Raw genomic sequence first — 18585 nt, forward strand, 5'->3', positions numbered from 1 at the left:
GGGCTTCCTGTCCCTCTGTCAAGTAACTTTAGAAGGTGGAAGCTCGTAAGTTGGGGTTGAGTGTTGTTGCATTATCTGAAGCTATTTTCACCCGTGAATCAGCCCTTTTTTTTTTTTTTCCTGTTACAGTGTTAAACTTTCTGCGGATCTTATATGCATGTGTGTGGTTATGCATATAAGTACACACTTATATGCATATGTGTACTTATTTACTACAACTTTATTGTATAGACTTTCAGTATCCCTTTTGCTTGTTATCTTTTAAACAGCTGTTACATTGTAAAACAGCTGTTTAAACAACTGTTATCTGTTAAAGCTGTTATCTTTTAAAATTCCATGCATTAAGGAGTATTGCCAGTTTAGATAGATATATTGTGGTTAGAGGTTTATATTAGGTGGATAGGCAGTGTGTCTCTTTAGAGTTGTTTTGCTGTGGCTTAATAGAAGTGCCACAACTTCTGCTGCCTGTTTATTCCTGAAATGCCTGCTCTTCAGCAGCAAGTGAAGAGGACTTGGGGCTCTGTGCAATAGAACGATGACCTGGGAGCTCAGTATGGAGGTGCCCGGACCGTTGCTGCTGCTGAAGGCAGCTCAGACTGTGTAAAGCTCATGGCCTTGCTCGGCACGAGGCCTGCTTGACACAGCCTGGCTTGTTTACTGTGGGGCCCTGCCAGATTTCAACCTTGCTCAGTGCATTTGTGGAGTGCTGCATCAAAGCTAAAAGGCTCTTCTAGCACTACAGATGCTCTGAACGCAGCGCATACGCATTCTGCAGTGCAGTCACCGCAAATGCCCTTCTGGCTACCCGCCAACCCAACTTCGTTACTTGCGAAGACAGCTTATATGTCTTTTTGTCTGTAGTGTGGCTCACAACTTGGATGGACAGTACGTGAAAAGTTATATTAATTACTGTACTTGGCATCCCTTAGTAATTCTGGTGGCTTATAAATCCTTAATGCGCTAGAGAAAGCAGTTGATGTTAAAATGCTTAAATTCATCCCCTTAGCATAGTATTTGCATTATTCTTATTGTAGGGCTGTTGGAAGAAACTTTTGGGGTTCTGCAATGGAAATGTTTGTTTATTAGGACATAATTAACTTTTTGTACTTGGATATCTGTAGAACTTTGGAAACTAATTTTGAATATTGAGTGTTCATCTGGCTGTTGTATGTTGGTCATCCTATCAAATTTCTTAGCTCTGATATCCAAGTATTCCAGTTAAATTTTGTCCATGGCTGCAGTTTTAGCAGCTCAAAGCTTATTGAGATGCAGTGCTATTTTTAAAGTTGTTTTTTTTCATTACTGAAGCTCATTTCCCATGGAAATCACAAAAACATTTTGAACATCTGTTTTGCTGACACCCTTTGGTGGATCATATTGATAATAATGCTTTTTCAGAATTATTCTGTAAGAATGTGACTTGTAAGGAAAACTTTGAGTTTTTCCAAGACAGGTATAATGTAAAAGTCCTATTCCAGCAAAGTAAGAAAATGTACATCCATATCTGTTAGTGTACTGATCTGCAGATATTTTACAGGCAGAGTTCCTTAGGAAGCGTAGACTAATTTTATGAAATACTGAGATGGCATGGTAATGTATGTCACTTTGGAATTGCCTGTGCATACAATATACATGAAGTCTAAAATGTGTAAATATATTTAGTTTTGTCATTAGCTACACCTGAGGCCTGTACTTAGACTGAATTTATTTATCATATATCTCCTGAAACTTCTGGAGACTTTGTTCTGTGTTATGGCCTCAGTATTGGAGGGGTTGGACTTGCAGTTGTTTTTTTTATTTTGTTTTATTTTTTAACTTGCCAACTTTGTGACAATACTAACTCTCAATTAGGCAAAGCAGTCAGGAGGATGGCTTATGTGAGTGAGTTGTTTTATCTACTTGGGACTATATTGTTGTAAGCCTTGCTTTTTGGGACCTGTGCAGCTAGTAAATATCAGTGTGTATGTGATCTAGGTTTGATTCATCTCTCTTAAATAAAATAAGAATGTAGCTAATGATGTATTCTTCCTTTTACTAAATGGACCAGCCTTTCTTATCTGTTTTCTTCTCTACTCGTTTGAGGGAGGAAGTCCTGAAAACCTTGAAAACTCTCAGCTACTTTGATTACCAAGGCTCTTATTATTGGGAAGTTTGCTTTCAGTTATGAAAGGAGGAACTCAAATGTGAGATTCTGAATTCAGCTACCAGCAAGGGCATAATTTCAGTTGGGTATGAGAAAACAACAGTGAAATTGGAAGATAAACAAGAAGTATCCAAAATGCTCCACTTCAGGAGTAACTATGGTGTTGCAACTTTTTTGCTCTTTAGACAAATTTTGGTTTGCCCTTTTTCAGAGTTTTAGATTGCTCTTTCTGCCATGTGTTCTTCTGAATATCTTGGCACCTTGTATAGGAGGTGGAGTGGTTTAGTGTATTGACTAGATTATGCGTACTCTTCAGAAATTATCTTTTCATGGTTTCCTAACTATAAATTGTGGTATGCTTTAGGGTTTTATGTAAGACCTGTGTCTGTAGTCTGACTTTCCAATAAAGCTGTTCAAAAATACAATCTGAATTTTCTTTATTAAAATGCAAGTGTGTTTGTAGGGTTACTGAAATGGGAAATTCTAATTTACTGTAAGGTAGGTAAAAGAGAACCAATAAATAATACTCGATTTTGCTAGCAAAATATTTTGCTTCTGATCCTATTGTCTTGCAGGATGCATGGCTTCTAGGCTATTCTGCTTGATTTTATTCTGTCATGTAGCATATTGGTGATGGGAAGATAAAAATCAGTTAGCACTCTTTCTGGAAGTTTGTCTGGACTGTTTCTTCATGGCGAATTCAATGCACAAATATTCCAGACAGTGAAATGCTTCCTAATAGCAGTATGGTAGCTCTATTTTTAAGTAGGCCATCAGGATAGCCTAAAATTAACTTCAGGCCAATATTTCCTAAAAATAACTCTAAAAAAGTAAAACTTGTGCGCTTTCTGGAATGCAAAGCTGGTTTCTTCACCCAAAAGGTACTGGAATAATTAATTTGCGAAGGCATAGCTTCAACTAGTTTTAAATATAACTTTTAATTGTTTTCCAGATTCTTCTGAGTTGTACTTGAAGCCGCCAAAATGGTTCTAGCAGATCTTGGAAGAAAAATAACTTCAGCATTACGCTCGCTGAGCAATGCTACAATTATCAATGAAGAGGTATGTGATATGCATATGTGACAGCACTAACATTTAGAAAGCAAAGTTCTGAGAAGAGTTATCGAAGGCTGATGAGAAGCTTGAATTAGGTTGATCCCGAGGCTCTTTTCTTCCTTCAAGTAAAATTTCTAGCCAGAGGTTTTAACCCCCTGATAGTACTGCCAAAACTTAAAACCAGATTAGATATGTATAATCACCTCAGGCATAGAGTGTCTCATGGTCAAAGGTTCCTGGAGCCTGGTGGCTGTACTTACGGACATTAGCGTTCTCAGGAGGTGATGCTGAAGGAGGCAATATGCCCGTAAGTTTGGGTGGAAGGTAGGCTGTGAGACTACATAGAGTGTTCTGATTTATGTGTGTGCACAGCTAGACCATGGAGATGTGTACTAGGCTGCTAAAAGCTGAGGTGTGGAAGAACAAATAACTTTCAACATAAACTTTGCTGTCTGAAATGTGAGAATTATGTTCCGTTTCCTGCCTTTATATTCAAGCCAATACAGTGTGTGGTTCTGGAAGCTGCTTGACTTGGTATAGTCTCTATTTTTTTTTTAATTAAGAGTTTCAAACTGTAAATAAGTGTTAGCTGTTATGGACTGAAATGCAATGTGAAAAACTAACTGATGTGATGGTTTAGAAGTGCCTCTGAGTAAATAAATCGCTAGAAGCCCTTTTCAGGTAGGCAGACAGGTGGCTTAAAGTAACTAAAAAAGGCTTATTGTGGGTTGTGCACAATAAGAGGAAAGGTGTTAACAAATCTTAAATGGGGAGACAACAAATCCTTAAGCGAATCAAATATAGCCCCATTAATTTTTTTCAGTAGTAAAAACTCTTCTCCTGCAAGAGCTCAAGCCATGAAAATGAGGCCATTTATGCAGGTGTTACTTTAAAAGAATCTTTTTGTTCAAGACTTTTCACTTTGAAAATTCTTAGAACTACTAAACTGGGTTCATAACCCAGTTAGGCACCTGTTTGCCTTAAAGGCATACCATGGAGCATCAGTCCAGTTTCTGCTGAGAATGCAGAAAGCAATGTGTCCATCTTGCATTTAAGATATACTTTTATTTAGAGATTGTGTGGCATTAAGAGATTCTTTTGTGCCTTTCTGTTACAGCTGTCTCTAAGGAGTACCCGTAAGAAGTTTAGGAAGCCTTGCTACCATATAAGCTGCTGTTGTCCTTTATGCAATAGGAAATGTTCTGTGTTATGTTGTTACAGTGTGCATATTACAAATTGAGGACCCTTCTTTTCCAGTATTACCCTTTCAAATTTAAATTGCATTTACACAGGAACAAAGGCATAGAAATTTTTTTTTTGTGGCAGTCAATATAATGGTAGGACTGCATAAGTTTAATTTCTAAAAGCCTTGGTTATATCATAAGTACACTTTCACATTCTTATTTTGAACTAATACTGGCCTACTGTGTATTGTAACACCATTTTTCTTTTATACTCCAAAGGTTTTAAATGCTATGTTAAAAGAAGTATGTACGGCATTACTGGAAGCTGATGTTAATATTAAACTTGTGAAGCAACTCAGAGAAAATGTCAAGTAAGTGAAATAATCAAAAAGCATTTAACTTCTAATGTTTGTAAAAGTCATAATTTGAGGTTGAAGAACAACAACTAAGTTCTAACTTTATATGGTTTTCTTAGACACACCCATTTACCTTTAACAGGAAAATACAGTTTGAACTAAATGTCTAGCCAGTTCCATCAAAAGAATCTTTGACAAGTTTAGCTAGTTATTGCTGGTAGAGACTTGTTTCAAAAAAAATGTTGCTGTCATCAGTTGAGTGGCATAATAAACAAGTTCTTTGTTACTTCCTAGACAGCTCATCTTCACATGGTCTGTGCTGGATATAAATAGATCTGTGTATATGACCAGTACTGTTACCTTGGCTATTTTCAGATGTGTAATTCAAGTAGATGCAAGTATTTTAGAAACCTGTTTTTGTCCTGCATACAGAAGTAACATGCCCAATGCATATCTCTCCTTCAATATGTCCTATCTGAAAACTCAAGGCAAATCAGAGTGCTGTTCCAGTTGCAAAGACTTCATTTATTACTAGGTTAAAGTGATGCTTCAAGTTAGGCTAGTGTTTCATGGTTTTTTTCTGAACTCAGGTCTGCAATTGATCTTGAAGAAATGGCATCTGGCCTTAACAAAAGAAAAATGATCCAGCATGCTGTCTTTAAGGAGCTTGTTAAGGTAGGACTTCGAGTTTCTCTATTATGTCACTTTTCTTGTATCACCTGGGCCGTGGGAGCAGTACAGCAGCAAACCAAGCTTTAGGGTTATTGTGTGGTACCTGCAGTTATGTTTTGTTTTGTAAGGCTTCTTACTGTTGCAAACAGTAGTAGTCGTCTGATTGAAACAACTTCCTGAACATCTCTAAAGCTAACTTCAATTTAAGCTTCAAGTTCAGCTATTCTTACTCTTCAACTGAAATTTAAAGACAAAATAAGAGTACTATTAGCTTCTGGACAGTCTTTGGTTGGCCCAGAAACATGTCTTTGCTATCCTAATGAAGATTTATTCAAACTACTTGTAAGGCTTTGAAAATGTGTTAAGTAACAACTCAGCAGTTCATGGCAACGTTTGTCTTTAATCTGCCTGCTTGGTCAAATCAGCACGTGGATATCAGTAGACTGTCCTCTTTCCAGTTAACAGTATAGTCTTTTGTTCTTCTGTAGTTTGTGCCCACCCATATGATGGCTCTCTGGAACGCATTATACCTTCTACTCATTTGAGAAGTGAGGGAGCAACCCTCAAAAGTCCTCTGTACTGTAGGATTCTCACCAGAAGAGGTCTATCTTGAGCAGCGATGGTGGGGTGGAGATCATGCTTCTGTGCTGGGTGTTATACTTGTGCCACATATAGAGGGCACCCTGACTTTGGTGCTTGGCATTAGAAAGAAATTAACAGTTACTGTTACAGAATTAGGCATAACACTATGTACTATAGATACCTTGCGTAGGCTGTAGCTGTTCACTGTAAATCAGCAAGCATCTAAGACAAATTAAGACTAGAATATGCAAAAATTGATTTGTTCCACTGAATATAAAACCAGGCACATAGCACGACTGTGATGCTGACTGTTCTGTGCTCCTTAAATTCAGTTCTGCAACATCTATTTTACTTTGTTCTGTAGCTTGTAGATCCTGGAGTCAAAGCATGGACACCTACCAAAGGAAAACAGAATATTATAATGTTTGTTGGTTTGCAAGGGAGTGGTAAAACAACGACCTGTTCAAAGGTAACTTGCACTGAATCTGTGTATTTTGGTTTGCTTTTTTTCTTGGCCAGCGGGTAGTCATTGGATTCCTTTAGTAGGATTTGCTTGTGATCTGTGCTATTTCTGTTAGTAGAAAAGTGCTAACTGATTACAACATAGAGATTTTTGCAGAGGGGTTTCTGAGAGGAACGTCCAAAGTAATATTCTTTTGTGGCAATTTATGGCTTACGGGATTTCCTTCAAGATTTTTTTTTTTTAGACTGGATTCTTGATGAAACAATACTGTATATGGATAACAAAGCTTCTTTCTATTCCCCACTTTCTGGGTTGGACTAGTACTGTGAATGGAACCTACGTCATTCCGTTACCTGTTTAGGGGAACTGGTGGAAGTTGGCCTCTGTGTTAGATATCTCAGTTAAGTATTAGTGGGTGGTGTGAAACCTCTTCCAGCCCCAAATTCATTGAGGAAATTAGGATTTGTATTTTTAAGGCTAAAAAAGAGTGCTCTGAATCAATGCTTAACCTATTTATGGTGATTGTTGGGAGGAAAAATTATTTCATGGAAAAAGACTGATGCATCTTTGTTGCTTTTTTCAGTCATCTGCTTCTGAGATTCACACATAGGCTATACCAAATATATCACTGCTCTGATTTCATAAGACACTGCTAGTGTTTCTGTAGGCAAACTATATTTTGGAATTTTGGTTTTGGTCAATCAAATGTTCTGTGAATGTACACTGTACCAGTGAAGCTGTTACAAGAAAGTGAGGATTCCATCCATCACTTTAAAACATGTCCTTGCAATGGAAATACCTTTGTTCCTCTGGAAGTACAGAAACAAAGAGCTGTGCAAGTTGTAGCCATTACAGTACTTAATATTGAAGTACTTACTGCTTTGGGTAGTTTCTAAACGCTAGTCCTATCTGCAGTATTAACAGCGAGCAGAATCCAGGAGTTAGTAAAACGGGAACTGGAATTATATGTAGTCGTTCCTAGTTCAGGAAACTGAAATCATAAGCAGCTGAAATGTCAAGCAGCTGTTTTCATTTCATCAGTAATAATTATTTGAATAACATACTTTTCTGAGTAACAGAGGTGCTAACATTTGATAGTTGTACAGTGTTACTAAGTGGTCTCATTTATAGGAGGGCTGGCTTGACTGTGTCCTCTCTATGTACTTCAGTGACTTAGAAGCTGTTACACAGTGTCATGCTTTCTAGTGGGATTTTGGTGTAACTACTTGTTTTGGATTTCTTTTCCCAGTTAGCATACTTCTATCAGAGGAAAGGTTGGAAGACGTGTTTAATATGTGCAGACACATACAGAGCAGGTAATACAGTTTTTAACAATGTGGTTCTTCATCTCTAATACTTACAGATTTTTTTTAAACTAGTCCCTTGACTATACCTGTCTTACAGGTGCTTTTGACCAGTTAAAGCAGAATGCCACAAAAGCAAGAATTCCCTTTTATGGGAGGTAAGCATCTTTCAGAATCAATTTGGAGAACGATTCAACTCCAATATTGTTCCTTATTGAACATCTCATGCTAAGCCTCATTCAGTGCTGCCTAATTACTTAGATTTTGTTATAATATTTGCTCTGATCAGATGAAAATTCCACTTAGTTCTGTATACTGTCTGCCAGTAGTAGCAGGTAGAGGGATAGCATAAGAAGAGATTAGGCATCCAGGGATAATTACCTAGAATGTTCTCTTGGTGTATGGCAGTTAATAGGCCTTTACCAGACACATTCCAATTTTCAGGAAGTATCTTTACAGATCCAAGGATACAGATATCACTGCTGGATAGGTCCAGCAGTGGACCTAAAATAGCTTTTATAAAGCAATAAATAATTTTCCCCCAAGCTTCACTGGAGGTGCGCTGTCTAGGTACTCAGTTAAATCTTGTTTCAGAGAAGGGTTAGTAGAGCTTAGTGCAGTCTTCAGCAGGTGAGACAGACAGTCCTTTGTGCTTCAGTTCACTGAATAGTAAGGGCAAATGGCTTAGGAAGGCATATTTTTAATCAATTTTTGCTTGATATAAGAGGAAGTCCCTCTTGAAATCCAGATAGGTTTACAGTCAAGTGATGAAAGTTTGAACTAGTTTCTTTGGGAACAAAGAATTGCATATATATATATAGATGTTTCTCTTTGTGATCAGTTATACAGAAATGGATCCTGTAATTATTGCCTCAGAAGGTGTTGAGAAATTTAAGAATGAAAACTTTGAAATAATAATTGTTGATACAAGTGGACGTCACAAACAGGAAGACTCTTTGTTTGAAGAGATGTTACAAGTTGCTAATGCCATAGTGAGTAGTTTCAAGAAATACAATAACTTTTGTTACAGTAATTTCACTGCAATTCATTTATGTTTATCTCCTAATGGTCTACCGGGATTTTGCTCCTCTGGAATGCATCAGTGCTTTAACTCCTAGATTATATTGGAAATTACGAACAGATATGAATAGTAAAGGGCTGGATAATCAGGTAGTTCTGTGTCAGTTTTAATTCTTGTATCTGTAACTAAAGAATGCTTGCACATAACTAGACTACTGTTCCTACTTTAACTTTTTCTTTTTAAGATCTTTGCATTGAGAAACTAGATATAAGAACCAGTCTGATCTGGTTCCCTGTAGCTATTAAATTTTCTGTGATAGTCACGAATAATTGCCCTGAAACAGAGTAGATGATTGGATAACTTTCAACAGTTTTGATACGTAAGCGAAGGTGGTGTTTCTTGTATGGGTTTAAAAAGTCTGGCTATTTGTTTGATTCTGTGGTCTTACATGGCAATTTGACACTCCCACACAACTCCTGCTAATGCCTAACTTGTTCTCAGAGGAATGGATGTCTTAAAGCTCTTAATGTAAAACAAAATGGAAGATGTTGTTAGCCATTAATTGCTTGTAGATACTAATTAGCTTATTGGCTCAGATACTGACTAAAATCGCTCAAAACATAACAACTGTAAACCTATTACGTTTTAATATTTGCTATTGTAGATAAGTCTCTCGCATAGTAATACAGCATCAAAGTTTTCAAATGGTCCTTGGGCAATACTGTTGATAGAACAGTTGCCCTTTAGTTTCAAACTTCAGAGCCCTTACATACTGTTATTGCAATAATATCTGCTACAGAACATAATGAACACACACTGTTTAAGAAAGCAGGAAATGATTATTTTGTGTATCTCTTATTTCTCCTAGCAACCAGATAACATTGTTTATGTGATGGATGCTTCCATTGGCCAAGCTTGTGAAGCTCAAGCTAAAGCTTTCAAAGATAAAGTAGATGTAGCTTCTGTTATTGTTACTAAGCTTGATGGACATGCAAAAGGAGGTGGAGCCCTTAGTGCGTAAGTATTGTGATATAATAATGTCCAACATCTGGCCATGCATGGACAACCATGAAATGTGTTAGTGTCTCACAGAAACCTGTCCTGTGAAAGTGTCACTGTCACACTGCATAGAATCTGAGATTTAAATCGGTAACAGTTATGTTCTTGCCCTACTTCTGGTGGATAGGGTCACCCATTGATATTTAACGTCAGTCAGAATCAGATATTATGATGTTCTTGCAATACAGTAGTGTATATTGTCATGTGTCAGGCTTCTGTCTTTTGAAAACAGCATCAAGGAATTATATTTATCGTATCTTGCATATCAGTTTTTACCAAAAATATAAATTTGGACTTAATAGATACGGCTTACCTGAAAAGTGTTGCTTCTCTTTTAATGCCTAAGATTTTTTTTCCAAAAGGGAAAAACTCTAGCTAGTCATATCTAATGGCATTATAACTGTGATGCAAATCAAACTTCTGGACTGCCAGTGTCCAGCAATTTGGTAAAAAATTAGTCTGCAGTCATACTTTCCTGAATTCCGTTCTTGTTGGACTTCCCGTGCACTGTTTCTTGACAGATTCTATTGACTAGAAAAATGTTACATTCTATCTTCAGCCTTGTGTAACGGCATGTCAGACTAATCTCCAGCCGTGTTTCAATGACATAGCTTGTATGGAGCTGAGATGATTTGTCAAAACAGTCAAAGTTAACTGACACCAACTTGCTAAGTCACTGTCTGACTTTGATCTTAGATGTTAGAGTTCTTAAACTGCTGTATGTATTTTGATGTTATTTATAGCATAGTGATGGAAAACTAAACTTAAGAGCAAAATGAAAATGCCAAAAGCTTGTTCCACTTGTTACACACTTGTATGCTTTAAGTCTGCTGGGTTTGTTCTATAGTTTTTGTAGACTGGAAGCTGAGTACATCTAAAAGCTAGTGATAGCTTGTCCAGTTGATTGGTGAAAAGCTTCTGATTTTTCTTATGTCTAAGATTTCTTTTCCTGTGTTGAAAATGAGATGGCTGTCTGTTGTAGGAGACATGTTTTTTTAATGCTGCGTGGTTTTGCATGAATAGTTTGAGGAATAAGAAAGGTGCTTCAGAGAGGATGCACTGCATTGATCATGTCTAACTGATTCTGTTAACAAGTAGTACAAAATATGGGTGGGTTTTGAGAGGCCATTTCATAAAATATATTTTATTGCAGAGTTGCTGCCACGAAGAGTCCTATTATTTTTATTGGAACTGGTGAACACATAGATGACTTTGAACCCTTTAAAACGCAGCCTTTCATCAGCAAACTTCTTGGTATGTGCTATGTACAACTATACTTAAGACACTTTGAATTGGATAATAGAAAGTCAAAGTGTAATTTTTTATTTTTTTTTTTCTTGCTAACTTTGAAGCTGGCTTGTTTGGTTTTGTTTTCCAGGTATGGGTGATATTGAAGGATTGATAGATAAAGTAAACGAGTTAAAGTTGGATGATAATGAAGCACTCATAGAAAAGCTCAAACATGGTAAGTTATTCCCAAGGCCTGAATAGTGGGTGTATTACCATGGCTTAATCATGGCAGGCTCTCTGAGATGTAGACTACTGAGTTAATGTGTTGTGTGTAGAGACAAGTAACTTGTTTCATGTGTATAGTGAAGAGTGGTTATTCTTTCTCTAATACATGTGGCAGGCAAGTAAATTGAGTTATGTTTTTTGAATAAGTCTGTTGGATGATAACTGTCTGTAACTGCAAAATAACTAGCTTCGCTCTTAAGTGTGTACCATCTAAAACGATCTAGCCATGTTAATAGTGAAGAGGTTTATCTACCTATCTATGCAGTATAGTATTTACCTTGTAAATATAAAGAATAATTGAGAAAGGACAGTAAAACCAAAATGCTAGTGTGACTTTTGCTAATCTTTTTTGTTTGTTGTTGTACTTCAGGTCAATTTACGTTAAGAGATATGTATGAACAATTCCAAAACATCATGAAAATGGGACCGTTCAGTCAGATCTTAGTAAGTTATTCCAAAAACCACTTTATTAGATTTTAATTTATATTTGATAAAATTCTGCTGTAAACTTAAAACTCTTAAAGCACGGAGTCTAACACCAGTTTCAATTATGTTTTTCAAAAAAGTGAAATGGTTTGGCTACTGCGATACATAACTACTGAACTAAAACTTGCTGTCCATATTTCTGGCTGCTTAGGATAGGCAAAGCTGACTTTAATTGACAAAGCATTTGTTTTCCATTTTTAAAACAAGGGTATGATCCCTGGTTTTGGAACTGACTTCATGAGTAAAGGCAATGAACAGGAATCGATGGCAAGGCTAAAGAAACTCATGACAATAATGGACAGTATGAATGACCAAGGTAAACTTCACTCACTATTTTTTATCTCGGTTGTTGAACAAGCTTATTTACAGAGATCCTTTTGGAAATAAGTTGAATGTAAGGCAGCATCTATAGTGACAGAAAACGATGAGGAGCATTTATCACTCTTAGAAAAGGCAAAGAGTACATACGTGTTTCTAAATTTGTAGACTTATCCAGAAAGTTTGAGACATACCTTGACAATTGCCTGTTGCTGCTCTATCTTGTGTAGAATAGGTGGGATTTTTGAAGCATTCTATTGGAAATTAATGTATTTTTATTTTTCATACTGTAACTGTGCTTCTTAAATTATTAACACTATACTTGCAAATTAAAAAGCTACATTCATCCTTAATCTGTCATTGCTGTCTCCTACCCACCCTCAAATTTACTTGGTGACATAGCCTGGTCTCTGGAATTCAAGGTGTGTTGGTTCTAATCCACTCATAACTTGCAGGAAAAGTATGCTCTTACCCTTGCGATAAACCCATTAATATGGCTTAAGACCAAGTATGTTGAGAGCATAATTTATTCAGGCGACTTTTGCTGTTGTGGTGACTAACATATGAACATAACAGCTTTTTAGCACTATTCCCTAGAATATTATGTTTCAATTATTTATGTAAAATTCTGCATTGTCACTTCTAAAAATGGTGTTTTGTTCTCTGGCTTGAAACTAAATTCTCAACAATCCTGAGAATAAGTTTGCTACCAGCTGTAACAGATTGGAATGTCAGTAACTGAATGGATTTTTCTTTCCCATTCCTTCATTGCAGAACTGGACAGTACGGATGGCGCCAAAGTTTTCAGTAAGCAGCCTGGAAGAATCCAAAGAGTAGCAAGAGGTTCAGGTGTTTCTACCAGAGATGTTCAGGAGCTTTTGACCCAATACACTAAGTTTGCACAGATGGTGAAAAAAATGGGAGGCATCAAAGGGCTTTTCAAAGGTAAGAAAAAAAAGAAAAACACTTATTAACTCAGTGGGGAGGTCACTTGATGTGTGAACATAGAGGAAATATGAAAATGTTGATTAGGTGTTGGGAGAGGAGAAAGTGAGTGGTAGCTTTCTCCTTTTCATGGTGTTTGAAAGCTCTTTCATGTGACTGGTAAGAGCGGAAACTTCATTACTACTACAGTACTGACACTTCAGTCTGTTATGTGGGGTGCAGGGACTGTTGATTCTTAACATACTCTTAAATGGCTGATATAATAACTTCTGATGATAGACTTGAATGTATTTGAATCTAGAATTAGGAGGTAAAATTCTGATTTATTTTTTTTAGCTCCATATATTAATTCACTTATGTTTGCTTCTTTTTTTTTTTAAGGTGGCGATATGTCAAAGAATGTAAACCCATCTCAGTTGGCCAAACTGAACCAGCAGATGGCAAAGATGATGGATCCAAGAGTTCTTCATCATATGGGTATGTGTTGGCTTTATACAGCTTCAAGAGAGGACTAGCAATTAATGGTGGAGCATTTGAAATGTAGAAGTGGGAAAGGTGATGTGAGAATGTGCGCATATATATCAGTATTAAGTATTTCTAGGTTTCCTAACAAGAATCAGAAAGTTTAGTCCATATGTTATGGACGCTTTGCACTAACCAGTGCTTAATCTAGTCTCTTAATTTGGATTCAGCTCTCAAAATGAGCAATTGGAGTGGTGTCTGATGAAATAGCAAAGTGATGACTTGAAGCACAACTGGTAAAGCAAATCTATTCCTAAACTTTCCTTCCTTCTCTAAGCTTTGCCTGAAATTATTTAAAGCTGCTCTTGTCAAATTTAATTAAGACTCCCATACTGGGTACCTTACTAATTGGTAATGGTCATTCCTTCAAGGTTTTTTCTTTTGTCTAGATCTTAATGCACAGGGCATCTTAAAACCTACTTTAAGCCTGGTGTTTTGCAGACCTTTCTGTAATTATGCACTCTGTCTATTTTCAATAGCCATTTAAACCTGGCTTTACAGTCCTGGGCTTTTGCATTTGTATATTATTGAAATAGTGTGTGTGCTTTAATGAGGCCTCAGAAACAAGATAGCTGTGCTTCAGAGTTAATTAACACATCTGCGTTCTCACTTATTTTCTGCAGGTGGCATGGCAGGATTGCAGTCAATGATGAGGCAATTTCAACAAGGTGCTGCTGGCAATATGAAAGGCATGATGGGATTCAATAATATGTAAAGAAGCCTTAATAAAAATGGACTTGGTTGACTCTTCGTTGCAACTTCAGTAAAAGAATTTGCTTTCTTCCTTTTTACAGTGATGGAGGGAATGGTCTTTTGAAATATTATTCAGGCTTCTCAGTTTCTACATCTAATTTCTGAAAAGTATTTTTGCTTAAATTAGTTCCTCTCCACTAATACCTGATGGCACAAAGAGTAATTCAATTTAATAAAACAAAATCATGATGTAAAATTTTAATATTTAGAGACACTTTTTAATTGTTTACATCAAATGGCAGCCATTATATTTGTAAACAACCCTGATCTTTGGTTATAGGAACATAAAATGTCACAAATATCCTGTAAAATAAAATTTAAGTGGTTATAAACAAGGGGATGGCCTGTTTCTTCAGTTCTTTCATAACTGTCCTTTTATCACCATGTATTGAGATTATTTCTTTAGTTTGATTTGTTTCTAATGACTGTTGTAACTCATGTTTGGCATAGATACTATAAGAATAATTCAGTATCTGAAAGGTGCTGTTGCTGGTCAAGTGTTCTCCTTGGAGCATTTTTAGAAGGTGGCTGTGCTGTGCTCAGGTCTGTGCAAAACTTTGGTCTCCAGAATTTTATCGTTTTTTCCCTATATGTAAAGAATGAAGTGACTAAAAACATACAGGTATGCAGATATCAAGCTGTCTCATATACTGAAGATACTTCAGTCCAACGTGTCAATTAAGTTGTTCTTTTATTATGGAGATAATTTCTAATACATCCTAGATGGAATTCTGTGCTGGTACTGAACTTAAAATAAAACAGGCAGGTAGCTGTATTTGACAGAGCGTATTGCCCCAAGTCAGCTACCATCTGATCTTAATTTGCTATAGCATTTCTTCCAATATTTCAGTGTACTGTGGTGGTCTCAAAAGGGTGGAATCTACAGGCACACTTCAGAAACTAGGTAGACATACCTAGCTGAAATCCAACATACATCTTTCATAAGTACGGCAAGGTCTTTCACCCTTACCTTAGGGTAAGAGGATGTATTATGGATTTCTTTTAATATGCCGCAGAGCGCTTGGGCTGTAAATGGACAACCATCTCTGCTGCTTACGTAAAAATTAAATGTGGTAATAAAAAGTGTGTCCATCTGTCAGCCAGTTCTTTGAGAAGGTGGCAGCTAACACAGCTGACGGTGAATAGCTTATATAGGTAATTATGCTCTTGTGCTAATATAAACCAAGTTACAGCATACCTTGTTTTAATGTGTGTAAGTATTATAGGTATTTTATGTGTGAATAGTGGTACGTGTGTGTATTCAGTGTGTGGAGGATGCAGAAAGGTCTTCAGGTATGCCATTTACCTACAGTGCTGCATTTTAAGTATAGCATGAGTCTGTAGAAGGATTGATTAAGTTGGATCTTAGTATTTTAAATGTAACAAAAGAATGAGTCCTTGTATATCACCAGCTTGTGGGGGAGCTGTCCTCAGCTACTTTAGTGGTGTTTGTTTACTAAAATGGTTTGGTGTTTTGTTTGTGGGGGTTTTTTTTTGATAGAATCTGCAGTTCTTGAGCAGTACAAACCAATGCAATATACAAAACCACATAGCAAATAAATCGTGGTTTGAAATGCAGTTGGTAGGGGAGAGTGGATAGTTAAGTTGTGTGCTTTTGATGGAAATCAAACATGAATGGGCATATTGAGGATGAGCAGTGAAGCACTGTGCTTCTGGACAGGCTCAGTCAGACTGTCAAGTTACCAACATTAAACTCTTTCTATTTTCAATTCATTGCATACATTTAGTTTTAGTCTTTAGTTCACCATTTCCAAACTACTGCTACCAGATAAGAAGACAGCTGTCACTAGCTGTGTGTTGGTAGAGGCAAGGGCAGGTTTAGAAAGCATTTCCTTTAAGTTGTGGCATTTGTTATTTCTAAGGTATATGCTGGAATAAACTAACAGTAATATATTGCTCTTACCTTAAGATGACAGGTAGAAAAGACTTTGGATCCTGCTTGGAATAATTGCCTAAAGATCTCAAGGTTGGTTGGTTTGTTTAAAAAAAAAAAAAAATAGATTTACATTGGAGGCACTTAAAAGGACAGTTCAACTGTAAAGGAGCACCTATAAAATGATCTCATAGCTTTATAGGAGTAAAACAATTTTCGTGAGTGTAGGCAATAACTTTTTTTTATGTTTGTGGATTCTGCAGAGTAGGATGTGCAGAAGAAAATCCTAAAGTTGTTGCAGGAGAACAGAAGCTACAATGTTCTGTGTTCCGTTTGGCATTTGGAATTGAAGACTTAATTGCATCAAGCTAGGACAGGCCACATAAAACACTGCCAGCAAGTGCCGTGAGTAGCAACTCTCCCAGCACCCTTTTCTTGTCTTGGGCTTCTTGTACTTGTCCTCAACAGGATCTCACCATGTCCCGCAGAAAAGTTTTCTCTGGCATCCAAGAAGCCTGAAAAGTTAGAAGCAAACAAACTTCACTGGAAATGCTTGGAAGACTGAGGTGCGTCTTTCTTTGTATGTTTTAGTGAAAGATGTTGCTGCTGCTCAGACCTGTTTGGTGTCTGGACACATGGCTAAACCAAGTTTGCTGGGAACTTGAAAGTAATGTTTAGGTAATTGTAGTGCCTGGGGAAGGGCACTAGAAGGAGCCACGGGACAAGACAGTAATGTATAAAATGAGCTCAGCTCTAACTCTTTTAGAAGTGCACCCTTGTTTCAAGATCAGTGACATACCGTAGTCACCCTTTTCATTGGTTAAAGGATGTTTATAAGCTTTGACATCCAGCAGACTAATGTAGAAATAAGTATCTGTTGCCTGTTTACTTTTTTTTGGAAGATGGCGGTTGCTCTGTAAAAGTGGAAAACCTTCACCAGCTGTGGAATAATTGTGTACTGTTGGTGCATGCTTCATCAGTTTGCTGCCTTTTTAAGGAAAATCCTACCCATAGGGCTAGAACAACAGGTTTAGAATCTTTTTACTCCTTTAAGAAAGAGGAGGACCTTAGCAGTTCAAATATAAGTATCCTCTGCAAGTAAGGCAAAGGATGCATGATGTAGTTCATGGCAACTATTCTTAGGCCTCTCTGCTGAGCAGCCTGCTGCGAGGAAATGGTTATGATGGTCAATAGACAGCTGTGTGATAGGAGCTGGACAATTAACTATTAGCACACACAAATAGCCATGGAAAGGCACAGGCATGGGTATGTTTGTTAACAGTCTTTACATTTCCTTGGGTCTTTCATTATTGACGCTTGCAAATGTTTGTTTTAGCATACAAGGCAGGTGCTCAGTCCTGTACTATCTAAAATAGTAATCTAATCTTTAATTCATGTGTTTCTGTAATCATACATTCAATAGTACCTTTCCATAATGGAAACATTTTCTGCCTTGTGCTAGTATAATTGTAAATCTGGTACATCTATACTTTACCTGGGACTTTAATATATTGTGGGATCTGGATAATGCTTTGATAATATGACTAAGAAAGTGCTTAAGAGCCTGTCTATGCTACAGACCGTGGTTCTTTGGCAGCTATTCTTAATGAGGCAGGATTGAAGGATGGCTCTTGCTGTCATGTAAATGAGTGCACGTTACAGCCACTGGCTCCAGCCTTTTTTAAAAAAAAATTAAAATTACTCACTCCTCAGTCCCATCAAAAGGATGCTTCACACAGTCCGGGGGTGGGGGCACCATGGGTTTGCATTTCTTTCTTGTTCTGTGGTTTGTCCTTTAAAACATGTTAAATTCCCTGAGCCAAGGCCAGGCACTGAAAGGCCTTGGAGACTTACGCTGCTGGGGAAGAGCAGAGCTGCTCTCTGTCTGTGCCAGAAACTCCGGGTGATTGCAACAAGCGCTGCGGATGCGCAGATTAATTTGTTCTAATTCAAAATGTGAAATTTTGTTATTTACAAGTTGTTCATGACTGCAGGGTTTGGGTGTCACAGCTGGGGTGAGGACCTCTCTTAGATGATGTGTGGGAAGATGCAGCACACCCGCCCTGCAGCCTAGGAGCTGTTCGGGGCAGCAAGCAGCTCAGGGGCTGTCACTGTCAATTAACTTAATGTCCTTCTCAAAATATTCTTTTATTATTTGGCTGATTTTTACAATATTGGGGGAAGACGATGTGCACATTTCCCCGCAACGGGCGGAGTTCCCCCTCTTTGCAGAGGGGCTGTGCTCCCCTCTGTCTGCCCGCCGGCCTCTACTCTCTCCCCTATCTCCCTCCGGTTGTTGCTGAGAGAAATAAC

At 37.4% G+C, this 18585-nt stretch overlaps 1 protein-coding gene across 2 annotated transcripts; it reads left to right on the forward strand.

Moving 5' to 3' along the window:
* Nucleotides 1-3092: 3092 nt before the first annotated feature.
* Nucleotides 3093-14713, forward strand: SRP54 (signal recognition particle 54kDa). Of its 2 annotated transcripts, XM_009886948.1 has the most exons (15): nt 3093-3204; nt 4662-4753; nt 5329-5413; nt 6357-6461; nt 7705-7771; nt 7860-7917; nt 8601-8751; nt 9649-9797; nt 10993-11093; nt 11218-11304; nt 11725-11798; nt 12048-12156; nt 12933-13103; nt 13485-13580; nt 14249-14713. In XM_009886948.1, exons 1-15 carry the CDS (start codon nt 3127-3129, stop codon nt 14338-14340), a joined length of 1515 nt encoding a protein of 504 aa, XP_009885250.1. In that variant the 5' UTR covers nt 3093-3126; the 3' UTR covers nt 14341-14713. The 2 variants fall into 2 exon arrangements, with proteins under 2 accessions (XP_009885250.1, XP_009885251.1); XM_009886949.1 differs by lacking the exon at nt 4662-4753 and having other exon boundaries at nt 3182-3204.
* The last annotated feature ends 3872 nt before the right edge of the window (nt 14714-18585 follow it).

Source organism: Charadrius vociferus, unplaced genomic scaffold (genome assembly GCF_000708025.1).
Source record: "Charadrius vociferus isolate BGI_N301 unplaced genomic scaffold, ASM70802v2 scaffold14, whole genome shotgun sequence".
Lineage (NCBI taxonomy): Eukaryota > Metazoa > Chordata > Aves > Charadriiformes > Charadriidae > Charadrius > Charadrius vociferus.

Excerpts from the sequence above, each read along its gene's own strand:
- SRP54 (XM_009886948.1), top strand. The coding sequence starts at position 3,127 with ATGGTTCTAGCAGATCTTGGAAGAAAAATAACTTCAGCATTACGCTCG. Across the intron at positions 6,462-7,704 it reads AAACAACGACCTGTTCAAAG|TTAGCATACTTCTATCAGAG; the intron begins GTAACTTGCACT and ends TTCTTTTCCCAG. Across the intron at positions 13,104-13,484 it reads CATCAAAGGGCTTTTCAAAG|GTGGCGATATGTCAAAGAAT; the intron begins GTAAGAAAAAAA and ends TTTTTTTTTAAG.